This window comes from Batrachochytrium dendrobatidis, assembly GCF_000203795.2.
Source record: "Batrachochytrium dendrobatidis JAM81 unplaced genomic scaffold BATDEscaffold_14, whole genome shotgun sequence".
In the NCBI taxonomy this organism is placed as follows: domain Eukaryota; kingdom Fungi; phylum Chytridiomycota; class Chytridiomycetes; order Rhizophydiales; genus Batrachochytrium; species Batrachochytrium dendrobatidis.
In genome coordinates this window covers 407,939-434,309 of record NW_006281112.1, presented here as the reverse complement: position 1 = coordinate 434,309, position 26,371 = coordinate 407,939, and the positions used below count along the sequence as shown (strand labels likewise).

Here is a 26,371-nt window from a genome sequence, read left to right as displayed (position 1 = left end):
ATACAATCCACTCAACCAATCAGTACTTGAAACTTTTTATTTTGTCAATTTGATGCGTAGATCTATAACTCTTATTCAATCTTTTTCTTGTCACTGGTCTTTTGATCCTTTGAAATCACTCCTTTTAGCTTCGAGTCATATACAGGGTGTCCAACAACAAGTGAAGCAACAATAATCACATGACATAATGCGAGTGTTCCAGAACTCAGATGAGAAGATGGATATACATTCCACGCCCATTCAATCAGGAAAAACACTGCAAGTTTAGCTCGTATATCGATACCACTCCGCCAAAGAAGATACGGCAAAGTAAAAAAATACCAATTGTAGAATTGGTAGTGAAGTGATCGTGCAAACACAATCCCAATCAAATTGCATGAAAAAAGAATCAAGATGGTGTCATCAGGTGATATTGGATAGTCCACTTCGTCCTCGGGATGTTGATGAGATATACCCACATCATCTTTAAGCTCATTAACCATATCGGACAAGAAATCAAGAAATTTAAAGTACTTGTGTGGAGCGTGATAGTATCGTGGAATATGACGTCTCCAAACAACCGCACTAAAGAGAACAAGTGTGGCAATCTGCATAACAAGCAAAGCTAGTGCAAATTCTTTGCTAACAAAGATTTCTTCTGGAACAAATCGCCAGTTCACCGTCCATTGATGCAAAAACTGTCGTCCAAAGTCAAATGCTCTAGTCACGTAAGAATGCGGAGCTGTATATATGAATGGCGCAGCAATAATCACCTACATAAATAATATTCAACAAAATCATTAAAAATATAATAATTATATTGGAGCAATCCTTTTACAGTCATATTCACGTAAATGAAACACAGAATGCCTAGACAGTTACTCCACAACATTGTTTTGAACTCTGTGATTGGCAGGGAAATATCAGTTGCATTCCTACAATCCCTGTTCTCTTGAACTAGAACGCAAATGCATCTGCGAAATTCTAGGATACAACAAAAGAGGTTGATGACAGTCGAACCCAGTATCTGGATTATAGTGAATGAATCTGGTGATCGTACAATACATGATCATGTCAAGAATGGATTTCAGTTCAAAATCATAGTTTGATTGTAAGAATCATATGAATGTTGTGGAGAATTGAAAACGTCTATTCAAGTCAATTTGTAGTAGAAAAACGCAACAAGTATTTATCACTATTCCCTACTTTGAAGTAGAGACAGTCAATGCAAGTGTTTCACTTGACGTGAATATGATTGTAAAAATGGGAATACCATTTACCTGAGTAATAGCCACTAGTCCGGCATTCATAATCGAACGCATAATTCCAGCATTAAACAAAAACACCCATGCAAATCCTGGAGCAAAAAGAAGAATATTCATCTTGATTGATAATGCAAGACTAGATTGCAAAATAAATGCATGGGTCAGAATTACAAATTGTTCAAATAACACAACCCACAACATCATAGATTACCTAAACCAAATAGAGGCTCGTTCAAACTGTCGTTTTGTCAGTGCAAGAATACTGCTGAACATAAACATCATAGCGATTGGATCATTGAAAAGACGCAGCACGTAAATCGAGTGATTTCTTCGCGACAACATGAGAAGTGGAATGGCCCAAAATGGAAACTACAAAGCAGTAAAACAATAAGTGTGATTAGTTTATAAAATTCAGCAGATCAGCAGACGATACCCACATTAACTACTTACAATTCGAGATCGGCGATAAATCAAGACTACCAGAAAGAATGTGACAAGATAGACAAGAGCGAAAATGAATTGTGCAATGAAAATGTATTGGCCGCCTGCAGTGATCATGTATAGGAATGAATAGACATAAAGAAAGCCAGCAGGATATCTGCAAATAACCAACACGATTGGTGCAAAACATAATTCAACATATAATTGATTTAGTATTGATAATCAGTACTGAATTTACCAAATCTCAATTTACTTACACCAATGGTCCAGTATCTCCACCAAGATTCTTATAATCCAGCTCACCATCCATGAAACTAGATACTTGCTGCATGTAAGTTTGCCAATCTATTTCTGTATCTAAAAACATGGCAATCCAATCAATTAATAAACATTCAAAACCATCCATCAAGTTTAATTCGCATCAATTCGTAGTTTATATTTGATGCAAGCATTTTGGCACTCGCTGCCATCAAATGTGGCGTTGCCGCTTCATGTCGATCTACTGACAATTATCTGCTACATCGATATGAAAGTACAAATAGATTCTTGTAGTGGAATCAACTTACACTTGACTCTAGCAATAATAGCCATTGTAAGCAGAGCTTCTCCAACCAGCAGTGACAGCAGGAACAGCGACACTATGCCCTTTGCAGACAGATTGCGTTTGATCCACTTCCATGCAGTCTCTGGCTCTTTTTCTGCAGAAGAGTTCTTTGCAGTATCACAATCCTTGTTGCTGCCTTTGGAATCGTGGCTTGTTTGATGTCCAGCGTCATGGTCATCCTGTGAATTGTCATGACGTTTGAATGGATTGCTTGTCTTCATCTTCTCAAACAGTTCCTTGGCTTTGATCATCTGGATAATCGGCTCTACAACTTTGTCCTGTATGAGTTTGGAATGCCAAGTTAAACACTGCAGTTTACAACTGTGTTCACGTAGAATGAATTATTAAATGTTCAACTAGAATGTAAATGAATCTAAAATTAGGTTACAAAATGGAGTTTGAAACAGTTGAATTGCAGTGAGTCTGATGATCGTACAATAACAAGTCAATCTCTTCAAATTATAGTTTGATTTTATTATAAAATCAAACTTGTGTTCAAACTTTTATTGTAAAGTAAAATAGAAACAATTATTGAAATCCAAGTGTTTCGTTTTACGTGAATATGACTGCAAATAAGTCTGTCTTGATCATTCATTCATACGATCTCTTTCAATTTGATGAATCAGAATTTGTGTTTGTTCAATCGAAGCCATTGTAAGAGATTTCATCGTTTCTATATCAAACAATGTCGAGCCACCATCCATTGCTTTGTTGGTGTCATTCATACCACTTTGCATTTCCATTTGAGGATAATCGTAATCCATTGTCACTACATCAAGATCTGGACACTTTTCATCGCATTGTGCCGCTGATCGAATGGTTTCTGCAGTAGAAATAATGGATCGACGTGTTAAATCTCGCATGTATGCAAGATCATGACTTAGTGATTCCATCATATCTGATTTTGCAGAAAGATCAATTTTTGAAAGAATTGATTGTTGTCTTGGCCTTGATTTCTCAAAACCATCTGTAATAATAGACAAGTTTGATTTCAAATTCGTATGATCACTCTCGCATTTATCCTTTTCCGATCCAAGCCCTGTTAAGCTAGAGGTTTTCTTGGCTAAAAATGGCCTGCTTTTCAAATCTGTTGCTGAGCTAGATTCTGATTGGTATATCCATGAATGTGTAAAAGGAGGTTGTGCTGCCATTTTAATAGCTTCAGCAGTAGTTTGTAAGGAATGTTTTGTCAGCATGCGAATATGCTCCATATCTTTGGATAAATAATCGTGACCATCTTTGTTGGGTTCAATTTCAACAGTCGAATCACCAAGCAGCAACCGATTAATATTTGCTTCCAATGATGAAAATTCAAATGCTGCCTTATCTTTGATAATTGTCATTGCGGAGCTTGAGTTTGATTGAACATTATATGAGTCTGTTCCATTCAGACGATATAGGTTAGAAAGTGTTTGAGCAGTTTGAGCAAATGCTTTTTTAGACATCAGCTTCATGTGTGCAAGTTCTGATTCAAACTCTTGCGCGCGCTGTTCTAGTCTTTGGTCTTTCTCAGTGTCAGCCAGGAAAGATTCAGATTGGCTGTTTCCAAACTTTTCAAAATCAATGTATGAAGCGTTTTGAATGGATTGTTGTGTCAAGTGATCTGATTTAACAGACTCTTGATCTAAATGTGGAGCAGCTGAGGATAGAGTTGGTGAGTTTGTTGGATACGTAAAAAAAGTGTTGGTTTGAGCATCTTTCATTGGCAATAGATCCAGCTGAACTGCCTTGACACTTGAAGTAGGTAAGCTAGCAGTCTGTGAAGAGTAGACTGTTTTGTCTTGGAGGCGTGACATTAGCCATTGATTTGCATTCAAAACAGAATTCTGATACTTTGTATCGTCGTGTTTGCACAGTAAAACAAGTTCATGTACCAAATCCAAAATATGCTCTACAAATTCAACAAACACTCGAGGTTTCAGTGCGTGTTGCTGTAAGGGCACAATGCATGCATGTAAAGTGGCATGGAATTCAGTTAAACCAGCATGTACTCGATTTAAATGGGTATGTGAAATATCAATCATTTCCTTGGAATGGATGTTGCAATTGCAATTGCGATCGCAAATGGCATTTTCAAATTGTTTCACAATTTCGGTTTGAGATTCGCAGTTGACCTGTTTAGGTTGCAAGTGACAAGATTGCTTTAGTCTATAAAATGAACTTTGCAATTTTTTACGATTGGTGACACCTTGATGTAGCTCCTGACCAACATTCTGAATATACTGTTGTATTTCAGATTGTGAATCAGCAAGCATGGTTTGCATGTTCTGAATATTTTCCACAATGTCACGCTGACTGACTTGTACATCGCTACGAAGAGAATCAACACCATTCTTCATTACCTGCTCAATTTTCAGTAATTTAGACTGAAGCTGAACAACTTGACGATTAGCTTTTTCAAGTTGATCGCTTAATCCAGCAATCTTCACGTCGCGATCGTGTGTTTCTTGCTTGATTCTTTCTGCAAAATTTGGCTTTTGTAAAACTTGTAATTCTTGTCTCATGTGTTCATATGCTTGTTTCAATGATGTGTTTTCAGCCTCAAGAACTGTTACTTGTCGCTTACTCAGATCCAAGTTGGTTTTGGTCTGAATCAGTGAAGCCGCAATTTTTTGTTTTTTATAAACTTCAGAGATTCCCTTTGAAGTCTGAGTTTCTGCATCTATCAAAATGCTTTTGCGTGGATTGATAGGTTGCAGCAATGGACTGGAAAGAAGATTGCTTTGAGCATGCATTTTTTGCACTTGGGTAGTAAGAGCTTCAATCGACATGTTCGCGGCTTGTAATTGGTTTTGATAGTGCTGGGATTGCAGCTCTGCTGCTTTCCATCGACTATCACTCTGTGCACAATCGGAAACTAGTTTATCGAAATGTGTTTGCTGCTGTTTTGTAGAGTCTAGCATTGATTTTGACTCTGTAATAGAGTCGACTGTTTCGTCAGTACCAAGTGGTATTTGTTTACTCTTTTTCTCCTCCAAGACACAGAGCTCTAATTGAGCAAGTTCGTGTTTGACTGAATCTCGTTCTCCCATAACCATGGCTAAATCAACTTGCAAATCAACAAGTTTTTGTAGCATGTCTTCGTATTCGCTGCGTTTAATCAGTGCCTCGGATCCATCTACAATTGTATCTTTGACAGGAAGCTCATGAATAGACGCCAGTTTTGAAATATCCGACTGCAATTTGAGAATCAACGCACTTTGATCACTGCATTTGCGCTGAATTTTGAGAAATCTAGCAACAGAAACGCTTTTTTCCATATGTGAAGTTGAAACTGATGCTTCAATAGTATCTGTTTGAGTGCTAGCCAAAGTTTGTGATGGAAGTGGCAGTGAAGTTGCTGCATCAGTCATGACAATAGCAGCTTGAACATATGCCGTTTTTATCGATTCAAAATTTGGAATGCTATCTTGAACACGGTCAATAAAATCATTTAAATCACAGTTTACCGATCGAGTGGCTGTAGGAGGCTTTGTCTGCAATAGAGAAATTTGTATATTCTTTTTCTGAATTTCAGATTGGCATTGAACATTCTTTTTCATAATATACTTTACAACACCGCGAAGATGGTTTTGCTGTATCAGTAGATCGTTGCAGCAATCAAGCATCTACAAATAACATGTTAGTATTCAATTTTCAGCAAGTAAAACAGGATAGAAATATTACCTTTTGCTTTTCCGTCTCATCAAAAACTGGAATAGATTTGATGTGTTGGTAAGATTGCTGCTCAATTGCATCTGCGGGCGAACGTTCAGGCTGAACTAGCTCCAGATTAGTTTGAGTGCCACAATCTAGAGTATTTGATTGCGTTGCCAAATGATGGTGCTGCTCACGCAACCGAGCATCACGAGTAATATCAAAAAGCAGGTGTGCAATAATTGCATTCGGCAATCTAGATTTTTGCTTTCCGTCACTTTTAAACCCATCGGTTGGATTGTCAAGTTTCTGCAACATTATGTCAAACACTGGCAAAGATGATAGCCAAGATACAGTGTCTTTGTCAATGGTCTGTCGTGTAAGCAGCGTAGTGACAACGTCTACCAATCCAGCAAGAACTTCACAATATTCCATGATTTGATGTGCCATGGTTGCAAGCTTACCATGAGATAGACTAGTAGAACTGCCTGTATAAACTGTACTTAGCCATGTTGAGAGACCATGCTTATCTCTAATAACCATTTGTTTAAATCTTTGACTGGCATGGTTCAATTTAGATTTATCAACATCGGTTGCAATTTTAGTAGATGCTTGTGAGCCATTGCTTGGAATAGATGCATGACTCATTGTAGATGGCGTAACCGGAGATATACGACTGTTTTCAATTTGCATACAGTGCAGTCTACTGATTTCCTTGCAAAGAGCATCATTTTCTGCACTCAGACGTTCTTTTGTGTCCGTCAAATGACGGTTGGAAAATTCAAGATTGATCAACAACGCTCGACTATATTCTGTAGCAGCCTGAAGCTGATTGGAAACCTTGGATAGTCCGGAAAGATGCTCTTCTCGTTGTTTACAAAGTTTTTGTTCCAGTCGCAGGTTTTCTTTATCTCGCATGGAAATGGCAAGTTCAACTTTGTTCTGAATTGCCATAATCTCATCTTTTACCGACTCATTTCGAAGACCAGCTGGAATTAGGCTTACAACACGCGCACTAATACCAAAAGTAAGTCGACAGAATACCATCAATTTAGTGTTGAATATTGTAATTAAAAAGGCAAGGGCAAACAAACCTATTATGCGATTGTATTGCGTTAACCTGCATTTTAAGCTGCCAAAGTGTATCTTTTAAGTGAGTATTGTTGACAACTAACAGTTTCATCTCAGATAAAGCATTTTGAAGCTCCTCGCGTAATCTGGCTTGATTTTTGTGTAATTCTAATAGCAATTAGAGTTGGATTAAAGCAAAATGTACCAAGAATTAAAAGGAAGCACTATTCAATCAGCCACAAATCTCTAAATAGACAAAGTCATGCGTATTAAACCGAGAAACATACCATGTGTAGAGTTTGTGAAATCCAAAGTTTGTGAGAAACTAGATTTAAGTTGTTTATCAGCACCTGAAATAATGGGGAGTAGGTTTGAAACCAATTCCAAAAGTGCAGTCTTGTTGGTTACATCCTAGATACATCATCACCAAAGATTAGCCATACAACAAGTTTTGAAACTGTAGTAATGAGAAATTCAAATATGATTTACCAGTTTTCCATCTTGATTTAAAGGTGAAAGTATCGTGGAGATTGTGCAAAGATACTCTCGATGTTGAGTTTCAGACTGCTGATATTTCAGTTCTTTTGCCTTTTCTAACAAAACAGTTTTCTTTAAATCTGTCTTGAGTTTTATAATTTGGTCTTTTAGATCTTTTAATTGGTGTTTGTGTAGCTCAATCTGCTGCTTCATGTCATTTACAAGCAAATCTGACGTGGTAATCTGAGAAGCATATTCACGAGATTCAGTATTATGGGCTTGTAATTGAGATTCAAAGGCTGTACGTTGATCAGATTTTGCAAGCTCGTATTTCAATTGAAGATCGAAAATGGTTTGTTGTAAATCTTGTTCACGTTTGACACTTTTTTCCAAGTCCTGCACAGTATTATTCCATTTTTCCTTGGAAATAAAATCAGATCTATCATCATTTGCTTGAGTAATCGAATCACACACAGTCTTTGAATCCGTCTGAGTAGTGGTGTCCAGAGTGAATATATGATCCGTTTCAGTGTTTACAGAGACTAGTTGTGGTTGTTGAGATACATACTGATCATTCATACAGGCAATGACTGAGCCAAGACGTGCAATTTCTAAAGTATATTTTTCCAATTGAGCGCTGTGACCGAGTGCATCACAGTCGTCGACTCGTGAGTGTGATTCAAAAGCATCACGTTTTTCTGTTTCATATAAAAGTTTGGATTTTAAATCATCATGAGCTAAATTCAACTCGTCAATGACCCGTTGAAGATGTAGCGATTTTTGATTACTTTCTGCCAATTCCTGATCAAATCTTTGCCATTTCTCTTTTGAAATAAAAATTAAAGAGTCGTCGGTCTGAGCATTATGATCTGCCTGGACTATAATGTCTGTTTGCGAGATACCATTTTGTAAATTTGAAGAATCTGGTTGTGATGAAATGGAGGGTTCTGTTTGAACTTTGACTGTGAGAGTCGAAACAGATTTTAAAGCGATTTCCTGTTCCAGTTTGGTAATGGTAGATTTTAAAAGATTGATTTCTTTTATATTCTTTTCAACTTGTAGTTTGTGGTGTTGCAATTCCTGATCACAAATCTGTGAATCAGATTTCAAAAGATTATGCTTTTCAGATTCCTGTAAATATTGAGCATTCAACTGATTTTGATTTGTAGTCAATGTATCAACTGTATTTTGAAGATCCAATTTGCACTGCTTGCACTCTGCCAATTCGTGCTCAATATGCGTCCATTCTGATTTTGAAACGACCATCAGTGATGTGTCGGTTTGGTTTGAGCCATCGCATTGTAATAAAATATCAGTTTGATTCGAGCCATCACGTTGTGGTAAAATATCAGTTTGATTCGAGCCATCACGTTGTAATGAACTATCAGTCTGATTTGAGCCATCTATATGTTTAGTTGAAAAGGTTTGGGTATACGTAGTGTTGGTTGTGAATAATTGAGAAATAGGCCTATGTTTAAAAGTGCTAGCCGTGGAAGAGTGGTGTACAGAGTCTACAACAGATTTTTCAAATTGTGTTTCATGGTTATCCATTATGTTTTGCGCATGGGATTGTGACTCAATCGCTACATATCTTTCAAATTCCCGAGCTTTTTCAATGAGCATTTGATCATACTTTGACGTGAGTTCTTCAACGGTTTGTTGTAAATCTAGTTTGTGTTGATTGGTTTGTGTCAGTTCTTGCTCAATACTGGCCCATCTATCTTTGGGAATTAGCATCATGTCAATGGTTTGAGACGAGTTGTCATGATGATGCTTTAGCGTTGTCTCGACTGAGACGCTATGCATTGCAGGAGAATCGGTTTGAGCCGCGTAATCAAGCAAGAATGGAGTGCGTGTTTGAGTGCTAGCAAATTCTGTTGGCATATGTGTTGAGATAGGTTGGTCTGCAAAAGCAGCCATTGCTAGTGCAAGATCAGTAACCTTGGCATCAGATTCGTTTAGCTTTGATTTGTATATAGTCAATTGACTGGTTTGATCCTGGAGCTGTGATTCTAGCGCAGTATTTTTTTCATCTGCACACACAAGTTTAGATTCCACAGTATCATGATTCAGCACCATTTCGTCTAGACTTTTTTGCAATTCAATTTCACGCTGATTACTTTCTAATAGCTCTTTTTCAACACTACTCCACTTGTCTTTAGTAATAATTATCAAGTCTGAAAATGTCTGCACTTCAATCGACCTAGTAATCTTGACAGATGATTGAGTTGTTGCATCTTTCAACAAAATAGGCTCTGGTTGTACTTGAAGAGTGTCCTGGTCTGTCAAACGATCGGGTGTAGTGTCCAAGTCCACTTGATTGGATACAGTTGGATTCCGCGTGTTAAAAGTATCTGTACCATTTTGCACATCTTGATAGGCAGGTTCCACTGGTACCAAGACATTCGATGAAAAGTCTATAGGTGTTTTATCTTGTATTTCGTTTTGAAGAGTATCGGAATTTTGAAAACTGCTCATGTGCTCATTTGTGTTTACAGGCAATTGCTCTTCAGAAATAGTGCTTTTCAATAAAGAAACATCCACTATTTGTTGATTGGTTTCTGAATGAGTATATAGCTGATTGGTGGGATCTTTACATTTCTTGACGTCAACTTCCAAATCAGCAATTTTATGTTGCAGCTGATTAATCATTTCTTCTTTTTTAAACAATGTTCGAAGAACCATGTTGGCTGCTGAATTCAAATTTGATGAAGTGTCTATATTGTTGTCACTTGGGTGGTCGTACGAAATTGTGTTGGAAACCTGCTCAAAAACAGATTTGATGGATAAGCGACGTTGATGCTGTCGTGTTGAGATACTTTGTGCGTCAAATGTGGTCGATGATAAAGAACTGCCAAGTCCAAATGTAGGCCAAAAACGACCATATATGGAGCGTGTAGGCTGTGATTCTAGTGATGGTATAAGTTTTTTTGTTTTTAAACTAGTGCTTGGTATCTCATCTGAGGCTAGCGTATATATCAGATAAATTCAAATGGTTAGTTGTAAACATTGAGAATCAATTTCAAAGATGTACAATTTAGCCTACCCTCAACTTCCATAGATGGCACAGGTTCGCAATTGGTATCTTTGGTAATGGGTAAGCTTTGATGCTTCTTGTTGGTTTGGAGTTTTATATATTTTTCAAGGCTATCATGCAACTTTTCCATACGTGCTTCCAAAAGAGGCAGCTTTTGATTCAAGTCACAAGACCATTTGTGTTGCCGATCTCTATCAGAAAATACACTAGAAATAAACACTTCTGCCTCTGCAAGTCGGCTCTCGACAAACAGAGTACGAGATTCAGCAGACAGTTTTGCAGTTGCGGATGTTTCTACAATTTCATACGAGGATACTTTGACCATCTCGTCCAAACTAGTATAAATCGACGCCAATGTATTTTGAACAGAGTCTGGTAACGCAGCGGAATCAATTTTGACCAGTTCTGATTTGAGTTCATATGCATGGGTTTGAATATGAGTCCATTTTAACTCGTGCCGCCGTGCTCGTGTTTGAAGCTCCTTGAAAAGTGATGCACATTCAGTTGCAAATTCTTGTTTAACCTTTTCAATTCGATTTCTCGCCTGCTGCTCTTCGTTTAGTAAAGTTTCAAGCATCCATATAATACCAATAATATCCCCAAAAAACCCAAAAAATTCTTCGATTTGGCCATGGATATGAGCACGGCTATCTGCAGACTCTTGCAATCTGGTATACGTCAAGTCTCGTAAAAATGAGTACTGTGCAGTGATACGATTGTGGTGCTCTGTGTTGAGTGACATGTATGCTTCCATCTATAAATTGCAATAATATAATCACTGTTGATACACAATATCTAAAAGTGGAGTTGGATGTGTTTTGGCATACCTTTTTCAGCGAATTCGCTTCGTTTATTTCCAACAGATTACACTTTGTAGTGAGTTTTGTAATTTCATCAACGGCTTTAGAACACCTGTCCCTTTCTGCTGTCAACTTTTCAAAACATCAACGTTAGTTCAAGAGTTGAAACATGCTAAAGCACATACAATAATAGACATATTCCACGTACTTGTTTTAGCACAGATGCCTGATGAGAAGTAAGTTGCTGGGACGCCTGTTTAAGAGATTCTACTTGGTGAGAGAGCTCAGCAACGTGCAGATTGGCATCCAGCTGTTCGGCAGTAGCTTCTTGATTTGAAAATCCACACACGTCGCAAACTGGCAATGGTTTATCCTGTGTGGAATGATTGTCCTGACCACTAAAAGCTCTGCGAGCAGCATTATCTGGATGCAATCGCTCCAATGCAGTAATGTGACGACGCTGTGCGCTGTTTTCCGTTTCCAACATGGCGATTTTCCTAGTAAATTCAGTAGATTCATACTGAGCCGAAAGAAGAGATTCGGCCAATCTCGACCGCTCTGCTTCGACAGTTTCAATATGTAGAGATTTACGCACGGATTCATTTATAGCATCGCCTTGAGCACTGGATAGCTTCTGAATAGTAGATTTTAGCTTTGTTGATTCATTTGTGAGGGAGTCGATATGAAGACGCATATCGCCGATTTTTCTCTGCAATGCAGCATTTACAGCCAATGTAGAGAATGGATCATATCTAAATATGGGTTGAGTAGATATCAAGTTGGGTCAGATCTGCATCCAATCGAGTCAAAGTTCGATGATATGAGAAACAGTCATAGGAATAGTATTTGAATATGAGATACGCAATACAGACAAACCTGAGTTGCAGCAATTGTCTTTGAGTGGTTCTCAACTCTTCTCTAGTAATATCCAACAATGACATTAGACGTACACGTTCGAATGTTTCTGTCTGAACCTTTGCACCAAGAGCAGTTTTCTCTTTCTGACAGGTTTCTAATGCATTCTGAAGTGAAGCAAGCTCAGTCCTGAGTGGATTAGGAATAGCAGACTCTATAAACCCCTTCAAGTCTGTTAATGGTTGTTCATACGAAACAAGATGTGTGCTGTCGTATGGACTATGTTGCTCCCATGTACGGGGTAGAGAGGATTGGTTCAGAAACACATCGGTAGAGTCCTGCAATGTATGATCATAGTTTGTTTTAGAGGTCAGCAAGGTCATGCCAGTAGTGAAAGATGTGTTAAACTTGCACAAGGTGGAAATCCGATGGCTTTAGTTATTGATGGCAACACATTCCAAGTTACTGGAAACTATGGGTTGGAATATTGCTAGTTATGGCTTTGACTCTTATTACATACAATCAACACATGAATTTCTAATCGTCAATGTTTAATGCACATTATCGACTCGTTAATATTCCAAAATAGCAGTCAGTTTATCCAATAGTCTAGTAAATCACAGTCGAATTGATAAAATGCAATACTAAATAACAGTATTAAACAGTCTTTCTTGTTTTTTAAACTAGTATTTTGGTGATTGTCATGTAGAGTTTCATTCCTTGTTTTAAACTAAACCTCGAACGTATCCGAGATTAGAATACAAAATGGAATTTGGCAACATCAAAACTCAATATCTGGATTTGAATCAATCTGATGATCGTACAATCAAGACACTCACTCCAAAACTATAGTTTGTATTATAAAATGAATCTTGTTTAAATATTGTTTATTTCAGAGCAAAATAGAAACAGTCACTGCATGATAAATACAAGTATTCCGTTTTGCATCGATACGGCTATAAAATCAAAAAGGCTTGACTAGACATGCAGTTTACAACACTCGATATATGAACAGACGATCTCCAATACCCAGAATAGTGTCAATGAATAGCAAGAGTCGTGAATAGAATGAATTCAGTACAATTGATACTGCATTGAATCCATTACTATAACAAGAGGTTCCAGTAATGGATTGCTCTAAACGTGCTTGACTTTTACGACAGAATTGATCCAAGCGACATGATCTCTGCACATGGACTATGAGTGCTGGAAGAGGAGTCACATATACCGGCAATTTCCGAAAAAGGAGATGCTTGTCTCTGCGAACATGCAGGCGAAGGCAGCATCTTTGATGCAGAGCATAATGTAGCAAATGTGCCCAGTGAATGGTTCGTGTCGAGATGGTACTGATCAACTGGTGTAGTCAATGTGCCCAGTGAATGACATGCACGGCGATCATTGGATCGATACGACTCGTGTGACTCTGCGGTGTCTTCCAGTTTGATATTGGCACATGTTGGCATTGATGCTGGTCCTGATGGCATACACATGACTTTGGATGTGACTGCAGGCGATGCTGCTTCCATTGCAGATCTAGACTGCAATAAAGGTACTCTTGCAGCCATCAACTGCAGCTCTCGGATCTGACCCTCCAGCATGCGAGTATACTGAATTCCTTCTTCTAGTATTGTCAGCTTATGCAATCCTGATCGACCAGCACATGAAGGCAGCATGTCCTTCAACTGTGCAATTTTGTCATTTGTGCGCTCTCGTCTTCGACGCTCAATGGCTGAATGTGTAGCCTTGCGTCGTCTATCGCGAGACTCTCGGGTGTCGCTCATACTGTGATTCATTCAGGTCAAACTGTACTATGGATTGTGCAAACGATACTTTGGAAATGGTTAGTGGTGACCAACAGGTTTGGACACTATACAGATTCAAGAACAGACGATCCAAAAGGCAATGACAGCAGCAATCCAACAATTAATGAGTAGATAGAAATAAAGTATCAAACAAGTAATGTAGGTTGACAAAGTTCAACGCAGATGGAAATGGTTAATCACAATGCGATATATTGACTATTTGAAAGCAAAAGTTGCTGCGAAGGGTGATTTCGCGGCTGTGGTCGAACGCGTTTAATGGCTGTTTCAACATGTTCAGTCACTGCAATCGCGTGCATTGCTATGAAATACTGAGATGCTGCTCAGAATCAACTATTTTAAAGTGCAAATGAGTTTTTTTATAATCGATCCCTACGTATCCCATGTGTGTTTTGTTGTACTATTGTTGTACTATTACTATACTAAATCACATCGATCCATTAGAATATGGTCAAGTCCAACTCAAGGGTTACAATGAAATCAACTCTATATCGCAGTTCTCCTTGCTTATCATAGCAATAAGCACGTTTCTAAATATACACCACATGTTAAATGCTTTGACGATTTACTTGATCCACTTGAAAACCAGGCATTTCCAGCCGCTGTGCTTGGATCGGGCTGAATATTAAACCGTTGGACTCGCTTCGTTGAACCAAAACTCGTTCAAGGGTGGAACCCTGCTAGACTGTCTTACTCAAAATATGGTCTAACGTGGACAAAACGTTGTTTATTTTTAATAAAGAAGTGCAAGCAAACATCTACTCAGACCACATACAAGCAAGTCTTGAAGTGATATCTTTAAAGTTATTGTTGCTTTGTACCTCGTCAAAACTAACCTTGGTCTAATTCCTTTCATAAATTCATCAAATGGCCAATTGAACTCAAAGTAGGGTTATAAATCTCAATCCATATCACAATCCCATCATCTCTGAAGTTTCATAATAAGATACGAGGCGACAACAATAATACCAGCAGAAATGGCAATGTTGACAGGAAGTGGTGCATCTTTCAAATAATCCACAATGCTAGCTGGAGGATCTCGGCCTTGCCCACCGTTTATGGGGTTGTAGACAACAACTGGGTTTATGCGAGAGTTTCCACCTTCAACCAATGACTGCTCCGAGACAACTGATTGATGTGAATCTTCGTAACGAACAACTTGACCATGGTGACCTACATTAGGCGTAGCAGTTCCTGAAGAGTACTGAGAATCTGTTACTGCATTCTGCAATAACGGCTCTCCTAGGTAAATCATCAGACGAGTCAACCCAAGGCGGCGTGACATCAATACAGCTTCTTCAACGTCCTTGTCAGATTCAAGATGAACAACATCATTCTCGTCATCCATATAGCAGATACGAACAATTTCCCCATCTTTTGTTTCAAGATCGAGGTGTTCAGAGCGCATACTATGCGTAGTACCGCTGGTTGCTGCTGCTTCAAAAATCAGAGACTTGGCACCTGTTTTAAGACACACTTGGGCATATACCTCGGAAAGAGAGTTGAATCTGGAACTAAAACGAAATACTTTGCCATTTCCAGTACGCGTCATATCCTTAAGCTTGAATGTAAACATATTTGGATCATCATTTTGAATCTGAGAGCGAGAAAGCATGGATGAATACTCGTCAGGATGAGGTGACAGCGTTCTTTGAAGCTGTAAAGATTGCCTGTTGCTCATTTCAGTGGCATGCTGACTAGAAGAACTAGGCTGGTAGTGGATGGATCCAGATGGTCGGCTGTCAGAGGTTTGCGAAAGACGGTCGGATTCGGTTTCGATAGTAGATCCTGCAAATGTCGAGTTCCAAAATTTGTTCCATAATGGACCGTCTTCAGAAATTGATCCTTCCTGAGTGCCAAGATCCTTGGTCATCAAATAAGTCAGCATGGATATAGTAAGAGTCATTACGTCTACAAGACCAATAGGAACTCCACCATCGACAACGGGTAAGTGGAGATAGTGACCAGCTAGCAGGGTTTAAATTATGGCCAGTGAGTAAACATTCAAACATTTATACTTGAAGAAAAATAGACTCACTGTTAAGCTTTTTAAGAGCATCTAAAATAGATGTGCTTGCCAGTACATAATCAGGATGTGGGGTCTAATAAATATGAAGTTTCAAAACAAGTTTAGCTAAATAGAGCAACAAGATAATGACCAAGTCTAAATATCCATCTACAGTACATCAATGCACAGATGACGACGTACCATAACTCTAACAACAGAAGTGGTCATCGGATCGAGAGATGCAGCAATAACACGTAGTACAATATCCTTTGTAGTAAAAATACCACCAATTTGTTCATCATCATTACTGTTTCCAATTACCAATACAGCAGTAGTATGATATGCCTTCATAATGCGTGCAGCATCCCGGACACTTGATTTGATGGATACTTCTGGAACTGTGCCATGCTCCAACTGACCTCCAATCGTTTGGGTCAATACAAAACCAACGTCAGGACATCCATGGTGTTGACGAACCACGCCAACATGTTCAGCAGCGACAGTGCCACGACGTTCCAATGCCTCCATAGCGCTAATGATGTTCAAATCTTCATTAACTTTACGCTCTAAATCGTCAATGCGTTCAAAGACACATTTTGTGATATCCAGCAGACCCACAACACTGGTACCACCAGCGGCTTCATCAAACTCGTTGTCATCATCATCATTGCCGCCACCGGTTTCACTGATCACAGGCAAATGACGAAAGCGACGAGAAACCATGATGTTCAAGGCTTCGTTTCTGCTTCCCTTGTCATACACGGCAATGGGATCGCGAGTCATAACACTAGAAACTGGAGTTGTTCGAATGTCCAATCCTTCAGCAACAACCCTATAAGCAATATCTTTGTCTGTTAGAATTCCGGCAAGTGCACCATCCTCTCCAACAACAAGAACAGCATCAGTGCGTTTTGCAGCCATAAGCTGTGCAGCTTGAATGATCCGGGCAGTTTCAATAATGATAATAGCAGGTGCAGGTCGAAGCGAAGACACTGTTCCAACACGAGTTCGACGGGTATCATGCTTCTGGCCCGAAGCAGAACTTGCAGAATTGCGTTTCATTGTGCGACGAGAGAGTTCTTGTTCAACCTAAATATCACAGTATTAGTCGTTAGAGCATTTAAAATGAAAAGATCCATACAAGAGCAAGATTTGATATCCAACACCCAATAGAATTTGTCAGATATCCGAGTAAAAGCAACCACTATAAACCAAGATCGAGCAAGACTGCATTAAGGATTATTCCCTTTCAATTCGTTTATAGGTTTTATGAGTAGTAAACAATGATAGTTTTGAGTTGACAAGCCATACCAACCCAAATCCAAATCCAAATTCTCGTTGATTACAGGATAAAATGGTGGCGGTTGGTTTTGGTGTGGAAATCTAGCAAGTACTAACAGCAAGCCTTGCAAAGCATTGGCTTCAAGAGTGAGCTGAGCAATGGCCATGCCATAAACAATCCAGTGCTCATTCAAAAGCCTATAACACAAGTGTAAGGAAACAATTCAACGCTTTCTAGTTGCACCTTTTTACGAATAGCATCATCTCTACGCTTGTTCCGAGAGCGCAAGTTGTCCGAAGTGGTAGTGCTAGCACCAGAAATAGTAACACCATTTGATAGACTAGTAGGACGCAAAAGGCCAGGATGGCGGGGCTCGCCGTTCATGGACGCAGAGGAAGGTGGAGTAATGGATGATGAGTAAATCTTGACACTACAAGTGATGGCTTGAGGAAAGAAAACAAATCAAGTTTGGATCTAAACTTGGTCTTCTATTCGATATGATTTGCCTTTGTTGCAAAGTACTTTATTATTTAATTCTATCAATTCAATCTTTAGTTGCTGTATTCACGTAAAACGAAAGATTGATAAATACATAAACTGTCAGCCTCATGAAATGACTGCAAGTATTGTTTTTGGAACTCTAGTTGGCTTGTCTTGTTCTTGGTGATTGGCATGTATAGTTGCATTACTGCAATCTCTTAGACTATAATACAATCTATGATTTTAAAATACACGAGTTGATACAGATTTGACAATTATCAAATTCAATATATGGATCTGGTGATTGCACAATATATGGTTATATCAAAAGACAATCTCAGTCCAAAACTATAGTTTGTATGCATCATATGATGAATATTGTTTATTGAATAAACAGTCAATTCAAGTCAATGTGTAACAAGACAACAAATATTCATTGTCTATTTTGAAGCAAAAGGCAATCAAATACATGAATACGAATTGCATTTTACGCGAATGTAGCTGTTAATATTCGCTCAAAATCCGAAAAATCACAAGTTCCATCCAGGTCATGGTCTGCAACTCGGATCATGTCCTGTGCTTGCTCTAGTGATATTTTTTCTCCAACACATTCAAATGCATGCATGAGATCATGTGGACTGATTAATCCGTCGTTATCTACATCCATTAATCCATACGCCTGAATCATATCCCGTCCAGTTTCAACCACCCCTCCTTGTGTCCGCATCGATGCCATGAGTTGAACAAACTCTACAACTGTAATCTCTTCTACTTCTCCCAATTTGATACGACTCATCATGCCTCGGAGTTCTGCTTCAGTTACCTCGAGTCCAAGTGATTTCATTACTTCTCCTAATTCCTCTATATCAATTGTTCCGCTTCCATCCAGGTCAAATATGCAAAAAGCCTAATCTCGACAGTAAATTAAACGTGTATCAAAAATGCATTGAAATCTAAATAATGCATGTTGGTGATTTACCTCGACATAGTATTCACTTTCTTCTGGACTAAGATTCATTTCACTGATCTCTCGTCTTACACGTTGCTTTTTTTCTGCCATCAGTTCTTCCTTCATTGATAAAAATGTATTGGTTTGGGTTTTGGATTTTTCCTTCTGCATGCTGTCAAACAGATCTTTAAAATGCAGAGACTTGGGAACTTCTGGTGCCATGACAGATCTAGAAGCTAATATCAAATCATTAGCTGCTGTTATTGGATACTCAAAACACCATCAAACTAGCGTGATTGAATCTACATTGAGCTATAGTCAATTTACTTACTGGAAGCATTAAAACACATTTCGCTTGATTGTTGAGATGCATTCATATTGTCTGTATTGCTATTTCGAGCATTAGAATGGGACTTTGATTCAATAACATCAGGAAATGCCACCTTTTCTTTATTTCTTTGGGCAGAACTCGCACTCGACGACTGTCGAAATCCATTTGAATTAGTTGATGTCCGCTTGCTTGAAAATGGTTCAGAGTTTTTCACAAGCAGTGCTGTACTGTCAACCGTCTCTGGTTTTTTAGAGACTGATAATGAGTACGTAATGGGTGGTTGTTTCGACATTCTGTTCAAGCGTAATTTACTGATAAACTCGACTATGTTTGTAGTTAAATTACAGCTACATTCGCGTAAAATGCAACTCATATTCATGTATTTGATTGCCTTTTGCTTCAAAATAGACAATGAATATTTACTGTCTTGTTACACATTGACTTGAATCGACTGTTTATTCAATAAACAATATTCATCATATGATGCACGCAAACTATAGTTTTGGACTGAGATTGTCTTTTGATATAACCATATATTGTGCAATCACCATATCCATATATTGAATTTGATAATTGTCAAATCTGTATCAACTCGTGTATTTTAAAATCATAGATTGCAGTAATGCAACTATACATGCCAATCACCAAGAACAAGACAAGCCAACTAGAGTTCCAAAAACAATACTTGCAGTCATTTCATGAGGCTGACAGTTTATGTATTTATCAATCTTTTGTTTTACGTGAATACAGCATGCTTACTTGATTACTCGCGTGTTTTGTTCAACTAAACCTGAAAAAGCTATCTTGACCAATAGTTTAAATCCGTAGCCAAAGATTTAAATGGCAACAACACTACCAAGAGAAATCATCAAATGGATACAGGGTCTTGATCTTTCTTATTCTGTAAAAAACTATAAACGGTATGTTTGAATATGTTTCACCAAATCTCTTACCAGCGTGTCAGTATCATAAAGCTCTCAATTCATTTCAAGCGCTAGATAGATATCGTAGCATATATTGATTTGAAGTTATATTCCAACTTTGATATGAATTTAGTGACTTTTCAAATGGATTTTTGGTGGCAGAAATACTGGCAAAATACTATCCTGCTGATGTACAAATGCATGCGTTTGACACTGGGACAGGAGGTGGAGCCAAAAACAATAACTGGGGGATGCTGGAGCGAGTGTTTATTGTAAGGTTATTTTATATTGAAACCTGTTCATCTTGAAATGTCTACATATTCTAATTGCTCAGGGTTGGCTTAATGACACGCTCGATAAACAGAAGCACTCGATTCCAATCTCAAAAGAAATATGCGCCAATGTAGCATCTTGTAGTTCTGAGAGTGCCAGTATCTTGCTTTCTGTCATATACTGGCATATCAATAATAAAGGTTCGCATCCAGAGGGAGTCTTGGCTACAACTGCCAGCATTTCCTCACAGACCAAAAAAAGTGCATCAAAGACACAGAAAGCTTCGTCTGGTGGATCTAGCAACAAAACCCGGTCCAACACAAGTGATGAACAAGAACATCAGACTGCACTAGATCGAATCCTGTTTTCTGCACGACAGAATAGTTTGATGGAAAATTTTGGCACGGAAAGTAATGACGGACTAGATGAACCGTTACATCTCAACATAAGTAATGGATATAGTCCAGGAAAACTTTCAAAAATGAATGCAAATGCAGTGCTAGACACTGACGGCGATCCATCCACGGAGGAGCCAGTAGTAGGAAGAGTAAGCAAATTAAATTTCCATTTGTGAAATGAGCCTAAATAACCAATATACATTGTCATAAACGCAGGTTTCGCTGATGCGAGTGATTTGTCAGATCTTCAATATTGCAGATACACAGATTAATTTCCACCGAAGTACATTTCCAGCTAATACTGTGAGGGATATCATTTGTCAAAGCATTGAGACTGGCTCAAGGTTTGAAGTAAATGCTTTGCTTGAAATCCTGAGAGCGTCGGTAAGTTGATTGTGGCTGCCCTTTCAAGTAATCTTAATTTAACACTGCCAATAATAAATATGGCAGACACCAGAGATTATTTCTGCAATACAACAGAGTCCACCGCTTGATTTTCAGATTCTGTTTGACACATTCCTTCCACTCATTGTCAACTATGGATCATCAACCAAGGTATTTCAAGGCAAGTTTAGCACTTTCTCATACAGTTTGGACTACCTTGCTATATAGTTGGCATGCTAACAATTCAGCGAATATCATTTGAAATGATGAATGTAGCTGCCACTGCAATTATATACTATGTGGGAGATACCTGCCAGTATATGCTTGCAACAGGAAAGAGTTACAAATGGCTGTCAATGGCAAGGGATTTTAATGGAGTAATTCAACAGATTAGTTTGCCTACAATGGATAAAATGCCATTTATTGCACGAATCCTGCATGCTTATCTTGGTCCAAATATTTCTGAAATTGACCGAGTTCGAATATTTATGGAAATCAAGGTAGATTCCAATATTCATACATTTTGGCTTGAATCATTACTAGATGCATTTAAACCATAAATACATCAAATAGGCATCAATTCACAAAGACAAACTGCAATGGCCTGCAACTCGAAGCAAATCATCGTCTGGCAGCGAGTTTATATTTTTCTTGGCATCTTTCAACGCCATATACAACTATCCAATTCACTCTGCCACATACCAGTTCACCGTGTTGCATCTTAGCGAGTGTTTAACAATTATAAACGCATTCAAAAGATCAAACCAGGGAAATGTACTGTTTCTGCCATTAAAAAATGGTTCCACGACTATATCAGATACATCTGCCAATCCTGGTGTTACTATACTATCTACTGCTGATATTCCTGCTCTTGAAGTCTCTGCAGCACTGCACATTGTTGCAGCAATAATACGTGCTGGTGTACCACTGGAGCATCGAGTTATGGCTGATGTAGTGGATTCTTCTCTGCGTGCATTTTTGAAAATTGTAATTAACCCGCAATGTCCATGTGCACTACAAAAAGCATACATGAAAGTTGTTGTAACATTGCTGGAAATCTTACCAATCGACTGTCTACGCGAATCTCCCGAGTTTACTCTCTTGCAAGATTTGTTAGGAATTGCAAATACCTTACTCAAGTGGTTTACTGGTGAAGTTTTAAAAACCAGTATGTTTTGGTCAACTAAAAGAAATGAGCAAAACAATTGGATTGATGATTCCTAACCCTGTATCAAATGATTGGTTGCATGTATCCAACAATTTAGTGCTTATCTTTATATCAAAAGTACTTTATAAACACCAAACACTCTGCACGGCATTTGTGCGTGGTTTGGTCAATGCTGGAGATACCGTTCGTTTAGACCTTCTTAAAGCCACTACTAAAAAAAACAGCAATCATACCATCACATGGAATTTGCCCTTTCTACTTGACGAAAACAAGCCTCAGATTTACAAAGTGTGGTGGGAATATGGTGTATGCATGGGAGTCCGTAGCGTGGTAAGCACTGATATCAACAATATGCATACTAGAATAGATAAAACCAGTATTTGACAATCTTTACAGACAGAATGTTCTAAAAGTCCATTAGAGGCATCCCATTTGGAGATTATTTGGACAATGATGCGAGAACGCCGTCAATCAGAGTGCACAGATGATCAGAATTCAAGACCTATCGTTCCCCAAGCCGCATGGAATCATGTTTTTCTATTACTATCTGATCACATCATTGCAAATCTGGCAATCCAAGAATTATCTGATTTGGCTTGGAGCGTGTTTTGTGGTTTCATGCAAGTGTGTAGCGGAGATACTATTACCAAGGTATAGATTAGAGTCATTATATCAAAATACACGTTTATGTAAAGCCCTCGCATACAATCCTAAAAATCTGACCGAATATTGCTACTTTTCATTATAGAAATTTCCGTCATTGCTGGGCGTATTGATTTATGTACATACTGTGGATCGAGGACGATGTAGAAAGCGAATCATGAATCGTTTGAAACGATGGGCTGCAAAGGCGTCTCTCAAAGCCAAATTCGAATCTGATCAGCCCACTAAATTAGACTCTTATGCACTTGAACAGAAATCAAACTTGGTTAAAGAAAGTTTATCCCATTTGCCGAAAGAAAATGAACATACTATTTATGTTGAAGCGCAACGAGTCTTGCGGATCTTTATGAATGAGCTACCGACATTATCCGGATCTGGAAAACGACATTTAGCTCATGGCCTATAGAAAAAGTGTTGCAATTACCATTTTATCTGTCTTGATAAAGATTGAATGAAAAATAATTATATAAAAAGTCGCCAAATATGGTTGAAACAGTCGGCATGGAGATATAAACAGTACTAGAACAATAATTAAATGTTGGTTTTTTATTACAAATTGACTGTTTATTCAATAAACAATATTTATCATATGATGCATACAAACTATAGTTTTGGACTGAGATTGTCTTTTGATATAACCATATATTGTGCAATCACCAGATCCATATATTGAATTTGATAATTGTCAAGTCTGTATCAACTCGTGTATTTTAAAATCATAGATTGCAGTAATGCAACTATACATGTCAATCACCAAGAACAAGACAAGCCAACTAGAGTTCCAAAAACAATACTTGCAGTCATTCCATAAGATTGGCAGTTTATTATGTATCTTGGCACTTTTATTTAGTGTTTTTACACGAATACGGTTGTAATAATTAGGCAACAAAAACAACTCCCAAAAAACCAATGGCCATAACAACGACAGTCACAATAATAATGAGTGAATCCGACGAGCTTTCGGCTTTACGAACTGGCAACCCATTTTCTTTGTCGTGATTGTGAATCCAACGCACAATCTGTTAAAGTATGTCATTACATTAGCCCAACGAGTACAACAAATAAATACCTTGTAAACCCATATACATCAACTTACATTGGCACAGGCATTGGAGATATCTGGAAAACTTGTATCAGCGGGATTAGATCCAAGAGCCATTCGTGCAGTTTGGCTCGTGCTGATAGCATAGTTGAAGTAAACTTGCTTGATGGATTCAAAATCTCCACTCTTTCCAATAAGTTTTACAGCAAGACCTCGACGGATCTTGTTGCCATGGCTTTTGAACAGGGCGGGATTGTTGTAAAACAGACTAAAAGAAGCCAGAGCCATCAACTAACAGAGACATATTTAGACGTCAGTCTACCTCGATCGTGTAATAGTAATGATGACAGAAATACTAGTACAATCAATCCACTTACTTGGGGGATTGCAGCAAATCGAAGAACAGACTGATTTTTTAACAGAGCAAGATAGTCCAGACAGTCGGGGACAAGATGTAAAGCATTAGCACACAGGTGGTTCAGACACGCAACAGCATTCTGCAGATTCTCTGGTCTAGCCAATGCCTCGACACCTTCGTCTTTGCCGACATACAGTTCCCATACATCGCGAGGCCAAAACAAACGTCCATCCTTGATATCGGTTAAATAGTCCTTGAGAATATTGACCTTTTGTAGAAACAAGCCCATTCTGTTGGCCAGATCCATATGTTCTTCCAGTGCCTTGCTTTCTAGCCCAGAATCAGAGAATAGGTGAGTTAGGCCGATGCCAACCAGACCAGCAACATAGTGAGTATAGAGATCAAAGTCCTCTAGCGTAGTGACCTTTTTGCCGCTAACAAAGTCGGCCATGCCTGCACCCATCCGTTTGGTAATATCAGTGATGGTCTTTTGGTATCTAGTAGATCCATCAAATACAGTTGCAATTGGTTTAATGTAATGTTAGTGATATGGATTAGACAACAATCAGCTGTAATGGTTATAGCCATTGGCACCACAGTTAACCATAGGACTATATAATGAACAGACTCACTTTGGTTTCAGCTTCAAAAACTGATCAATAACAACATCATATCGTTCCAACAAGATCCGATCCTTTTCTGTTGGACCGCACTCATGAAAGGTCCATCCTTTTTTGTAGTTAATCTCATGGAATGACTCCAGCAGCGGAAGTTTGGTCTTGAGAGGAATCGACATGTCGTCCTCAATGGTATCTAGACCACGGAGGACAAGATAAAAAATACAGATAGGATCCTGTAGCTCCTTGTCCAGTTCTTGAATGACTCTGGCAAAGGATCGAGAGGTTTTGTTGAGGAAATAGTAACACATGGCCCATGTGTGTTGGTCGCTGGATTCTGGCGGAATGGATGATAAGTCCTTGTGAACCACCTTTTCTTGGGATCCAAACTTGTATTTGAGAAGAGCAACAACTTCTGATGGGTGGGCAGCAGAGGCCAATAGTGCATCCATAGTAGAATACTGTATGTTTTGATTCTAGCAAAGAATTGAAATAAAACTGTTTTTGAATTATTGGCTGTGTTATGGATTGCTGGAATTTACAGCCAATCTTTGAATGATGTCGTCAAGTTCGTCGAGTATTGTTCTGAATTCCTTGACAAAGTTTGCTGGTCTTTGTGCTGATTTTATATAAACTAAACCAATGCTCACATTACAGTTCCAATACATTCTATACTTGCTTAATCTTCAATTCTCCCTTCATTCAAGCATTGAGTGATCGACATGGAACCAATTACATTTCCGAAGCTGTTCTCGAGCTAGAACGCGAATGGATCTGTGAGTTCAAGATATAGAGTTGGGTTGAGAACATCAGAAGCCAATGGATGAATCTGGTGATTGTACAATGCATGTCAATGAGGTCAATCTCAGTTTAAGCTTATATTTTGTGTGCATCACAGATGAATGTTTATTAAAGTAGTCGATTTCTGACAACGAATAGTCAACCCTATTGCCTATTCTCAAGGTCATTGCAGGACAAGTATTTGATTTTGTGAATACTGCCACAACTGGATCTAGCCTTGACAGTTGACGACAGTGAGAATGGAGATGAAAGAGATTACTAGCAGCCATTACCATCAGTGTGGCTAATGAGATTTGTGAGCACTTTCTAAATAATGATACACACTAATGGTGATTGCTAGCAATTTTATCAAAACCCCTTGTCAAGGAGCGATGGCTGTGTCAAGGGCTGTTATTACAACTAGCAGCAAGGTGATGAAAAATGAAGGGATTGTTTCAAGTCAGGGTAAGCGGAATGCTTGTCAAGCAAAACACCATAATAGACTGCCTTGCTAAATGTTTTGTTTAGCCAGGATGTAGTGGACAGACTGGGTGATATGCTTCTAGTGTGCAGGAGTAATGTTTTGCATTTGAAGCAATAATGGACAATAAGCTTGTAATCAAGCAGTTCCATTCTGTTCTGCGACTGACATGCAACCGTATTCAAACCCAAGGCCGAGATATATCGGAAAAGCTTGGACATTAGAATCTAAACAAGGGTTCTTGTCATT

General features: G+C 38.5%; 7 protein-coding genes across 7 annotated transcripts; 1 reads left to right on the top strand and 6 right to left on the bottom strand.

Moving 5' to 3' along the window:
* Positions 1 to 71: 71 nt before the first annotated feature.
* Positions 72 to 2,510, bottom strand: BATDEDRAFT_14167 (dolichyl-P-Man:Man(5)GlcNAc(2)-PP-dolichol alpha-1,3-mannosyltransferase; the record flags this gene model as incomplete). Its single annotated transcript, XM_006681818.1, has 6 exons — positions 72 to 752; positions 1,260 to 1,380; positions 1,456 to 1,613; positions 1,695 to 1,842; positions 1,943 to 2,042; positions 2,252 to 2,510. 6 exons carry the CDS (start codon positions 2,508 to 2,510, stop codon positions 72 to 74), a joined length of 1,467 nt encoding a protein of 488 aa, XP_006681881.1.
* A 366-nt stretch (positions 2,511 to 2,876) lies between these two features.
* Positions 2,877 to 12,548, bottom strand: BATDEDRAFT_91844 (uncharacterized protein; the record flags this gene model as incomplete). Its single annotated transcript, XM_006681986.1, has 9 exons — positions 2,877 to 5,897; positions 5,956 to 6,940; positions 7,020 to 7,164; positions 7,284 to 7,407; positions 7,486 to 10,439; positions 10,520 to 11,264; positions 11,338 to 11,442; positions 11,519 to 12,062; positions 12,187 to 12,548. The coding sequence occupies 9 exons, from the start codon at positions 12,546 to 12,548 to the stop codon at positions 2,877 to 2,879; spliced, it is 8,985 nt and encodes a 2,994-aa protein (XP_006682049.1).
* A 771-nt stretch (positions 12,549 to 13,319) lies between these two features.
* Positions 13,320 to 14,192, bottom strand: BATDEDRAFT_91690 (uncharacterized protein; the record flags this gene model as incomplete). The annotated part of the gene is made up of 1 exon (XM_006681985.1): positions 13,320 to 14,192. Exon 1 carries the CDS (start codon positions 13,956 to 13,958, stop codon positions 13,320 to 13,322), a length of 639 nt encoding a protein of 212 aa, XP_006682048.1. The 5' UTR covers positions 13,959 to 14,192.
* Positions 14,193 to 14,693: 501 nt separating this feature from the next.
* Positions 14,694 to 17,780, bottom strand: BATDEDRAFT_36036 (uncharacterized protein). The gene is made up of 4 exons (XM_006681932.1): positions 17,519 to 17,780; positions 16,195 to 17,082; positions 16,024 to 16,087; positions 14,694 to 15,953 (listed from the first exon to the last, which is right to left on the bottom strand). Exons 1-4 carry the CDS (start codon positions 17,657 to 17,659, stop codon positions 14,908 to 14,910), a joined length of 2,139 nt encoding a protein of 712 aa, XP_006681995.1. The 5' UTR covers positions 17,660 to 17,780; the 3' UTR covers positions 14,694 to 14,907.
* A 462-nt stretch (positions 17,781 to 18,242) lies between these two features.
* BATDEDRAFT_14024 (uncharacterized protein) lies at positions 18,243 to 18,662 on the bottom strand (the record flags this gene model as incomplete). Its single annotated transcript, XM_006681802.1, has 1 exon — positions 18,243 to 18,662. A coding segment is annotated over one exon (420 nt), but the record flags the coding sequence as incomplete, so codon positions are not given.
* A 1,213-nt stretch (positions 18,663 to 19,875) lies between these two features.
* BATDEDRAFT_91758 (uncharacterized protein) lies at positions 19,876 to 23,250 on the top strand (the record flags this gene model as incomplete). Its single annotated transcript, XM_006682023.1, has 10 exons — positions 19,876 to 19,955; positions 20,092 to 20,230; positions 20,293 to 20,778; positions 20,846 to 21,013; positions 21,080 to 21,184; positions 21,262 to 21,513; positions 21,587 to 22,181; positions 22,279 to 22,511; positions 22,578 to 22,832; positions 22,930 to 23,250. 10 exons carry the CDS (start codon positions 19,876 to 19,878, stop codon positions 23,248 to 23,250), a joined length of 2,634 nt encoding a protein of 877 aa, XP_006682086.1.
* A 681-nt stretch (positions 23,251 to 23,931) lies between these two features.
* Positions 23,932 to 25,313, bottom strand: BATDEDRAFT_14137 (bifunctional farnesyl-diphosphate farnesyltransferase/squalene synthase; the record flags this gene model as incomplete). Its single annotated transcript, XM_006681813.1, has 3 exons — positions 23,932 to 24,177; positions 24,264 to 24,741; positions 24,877 to 25,313. 3 exons carry the CDS (start codon positions 25,311 to 25,313, stop codon positions 23,932 to 23,934), a joined length of 1,161 nt encoding a protein of 386 aa, XP_006681876.1.
* Between the last annotated feature and the right edge of the window lie 1,058 nt (positions 25,314 to 26,371).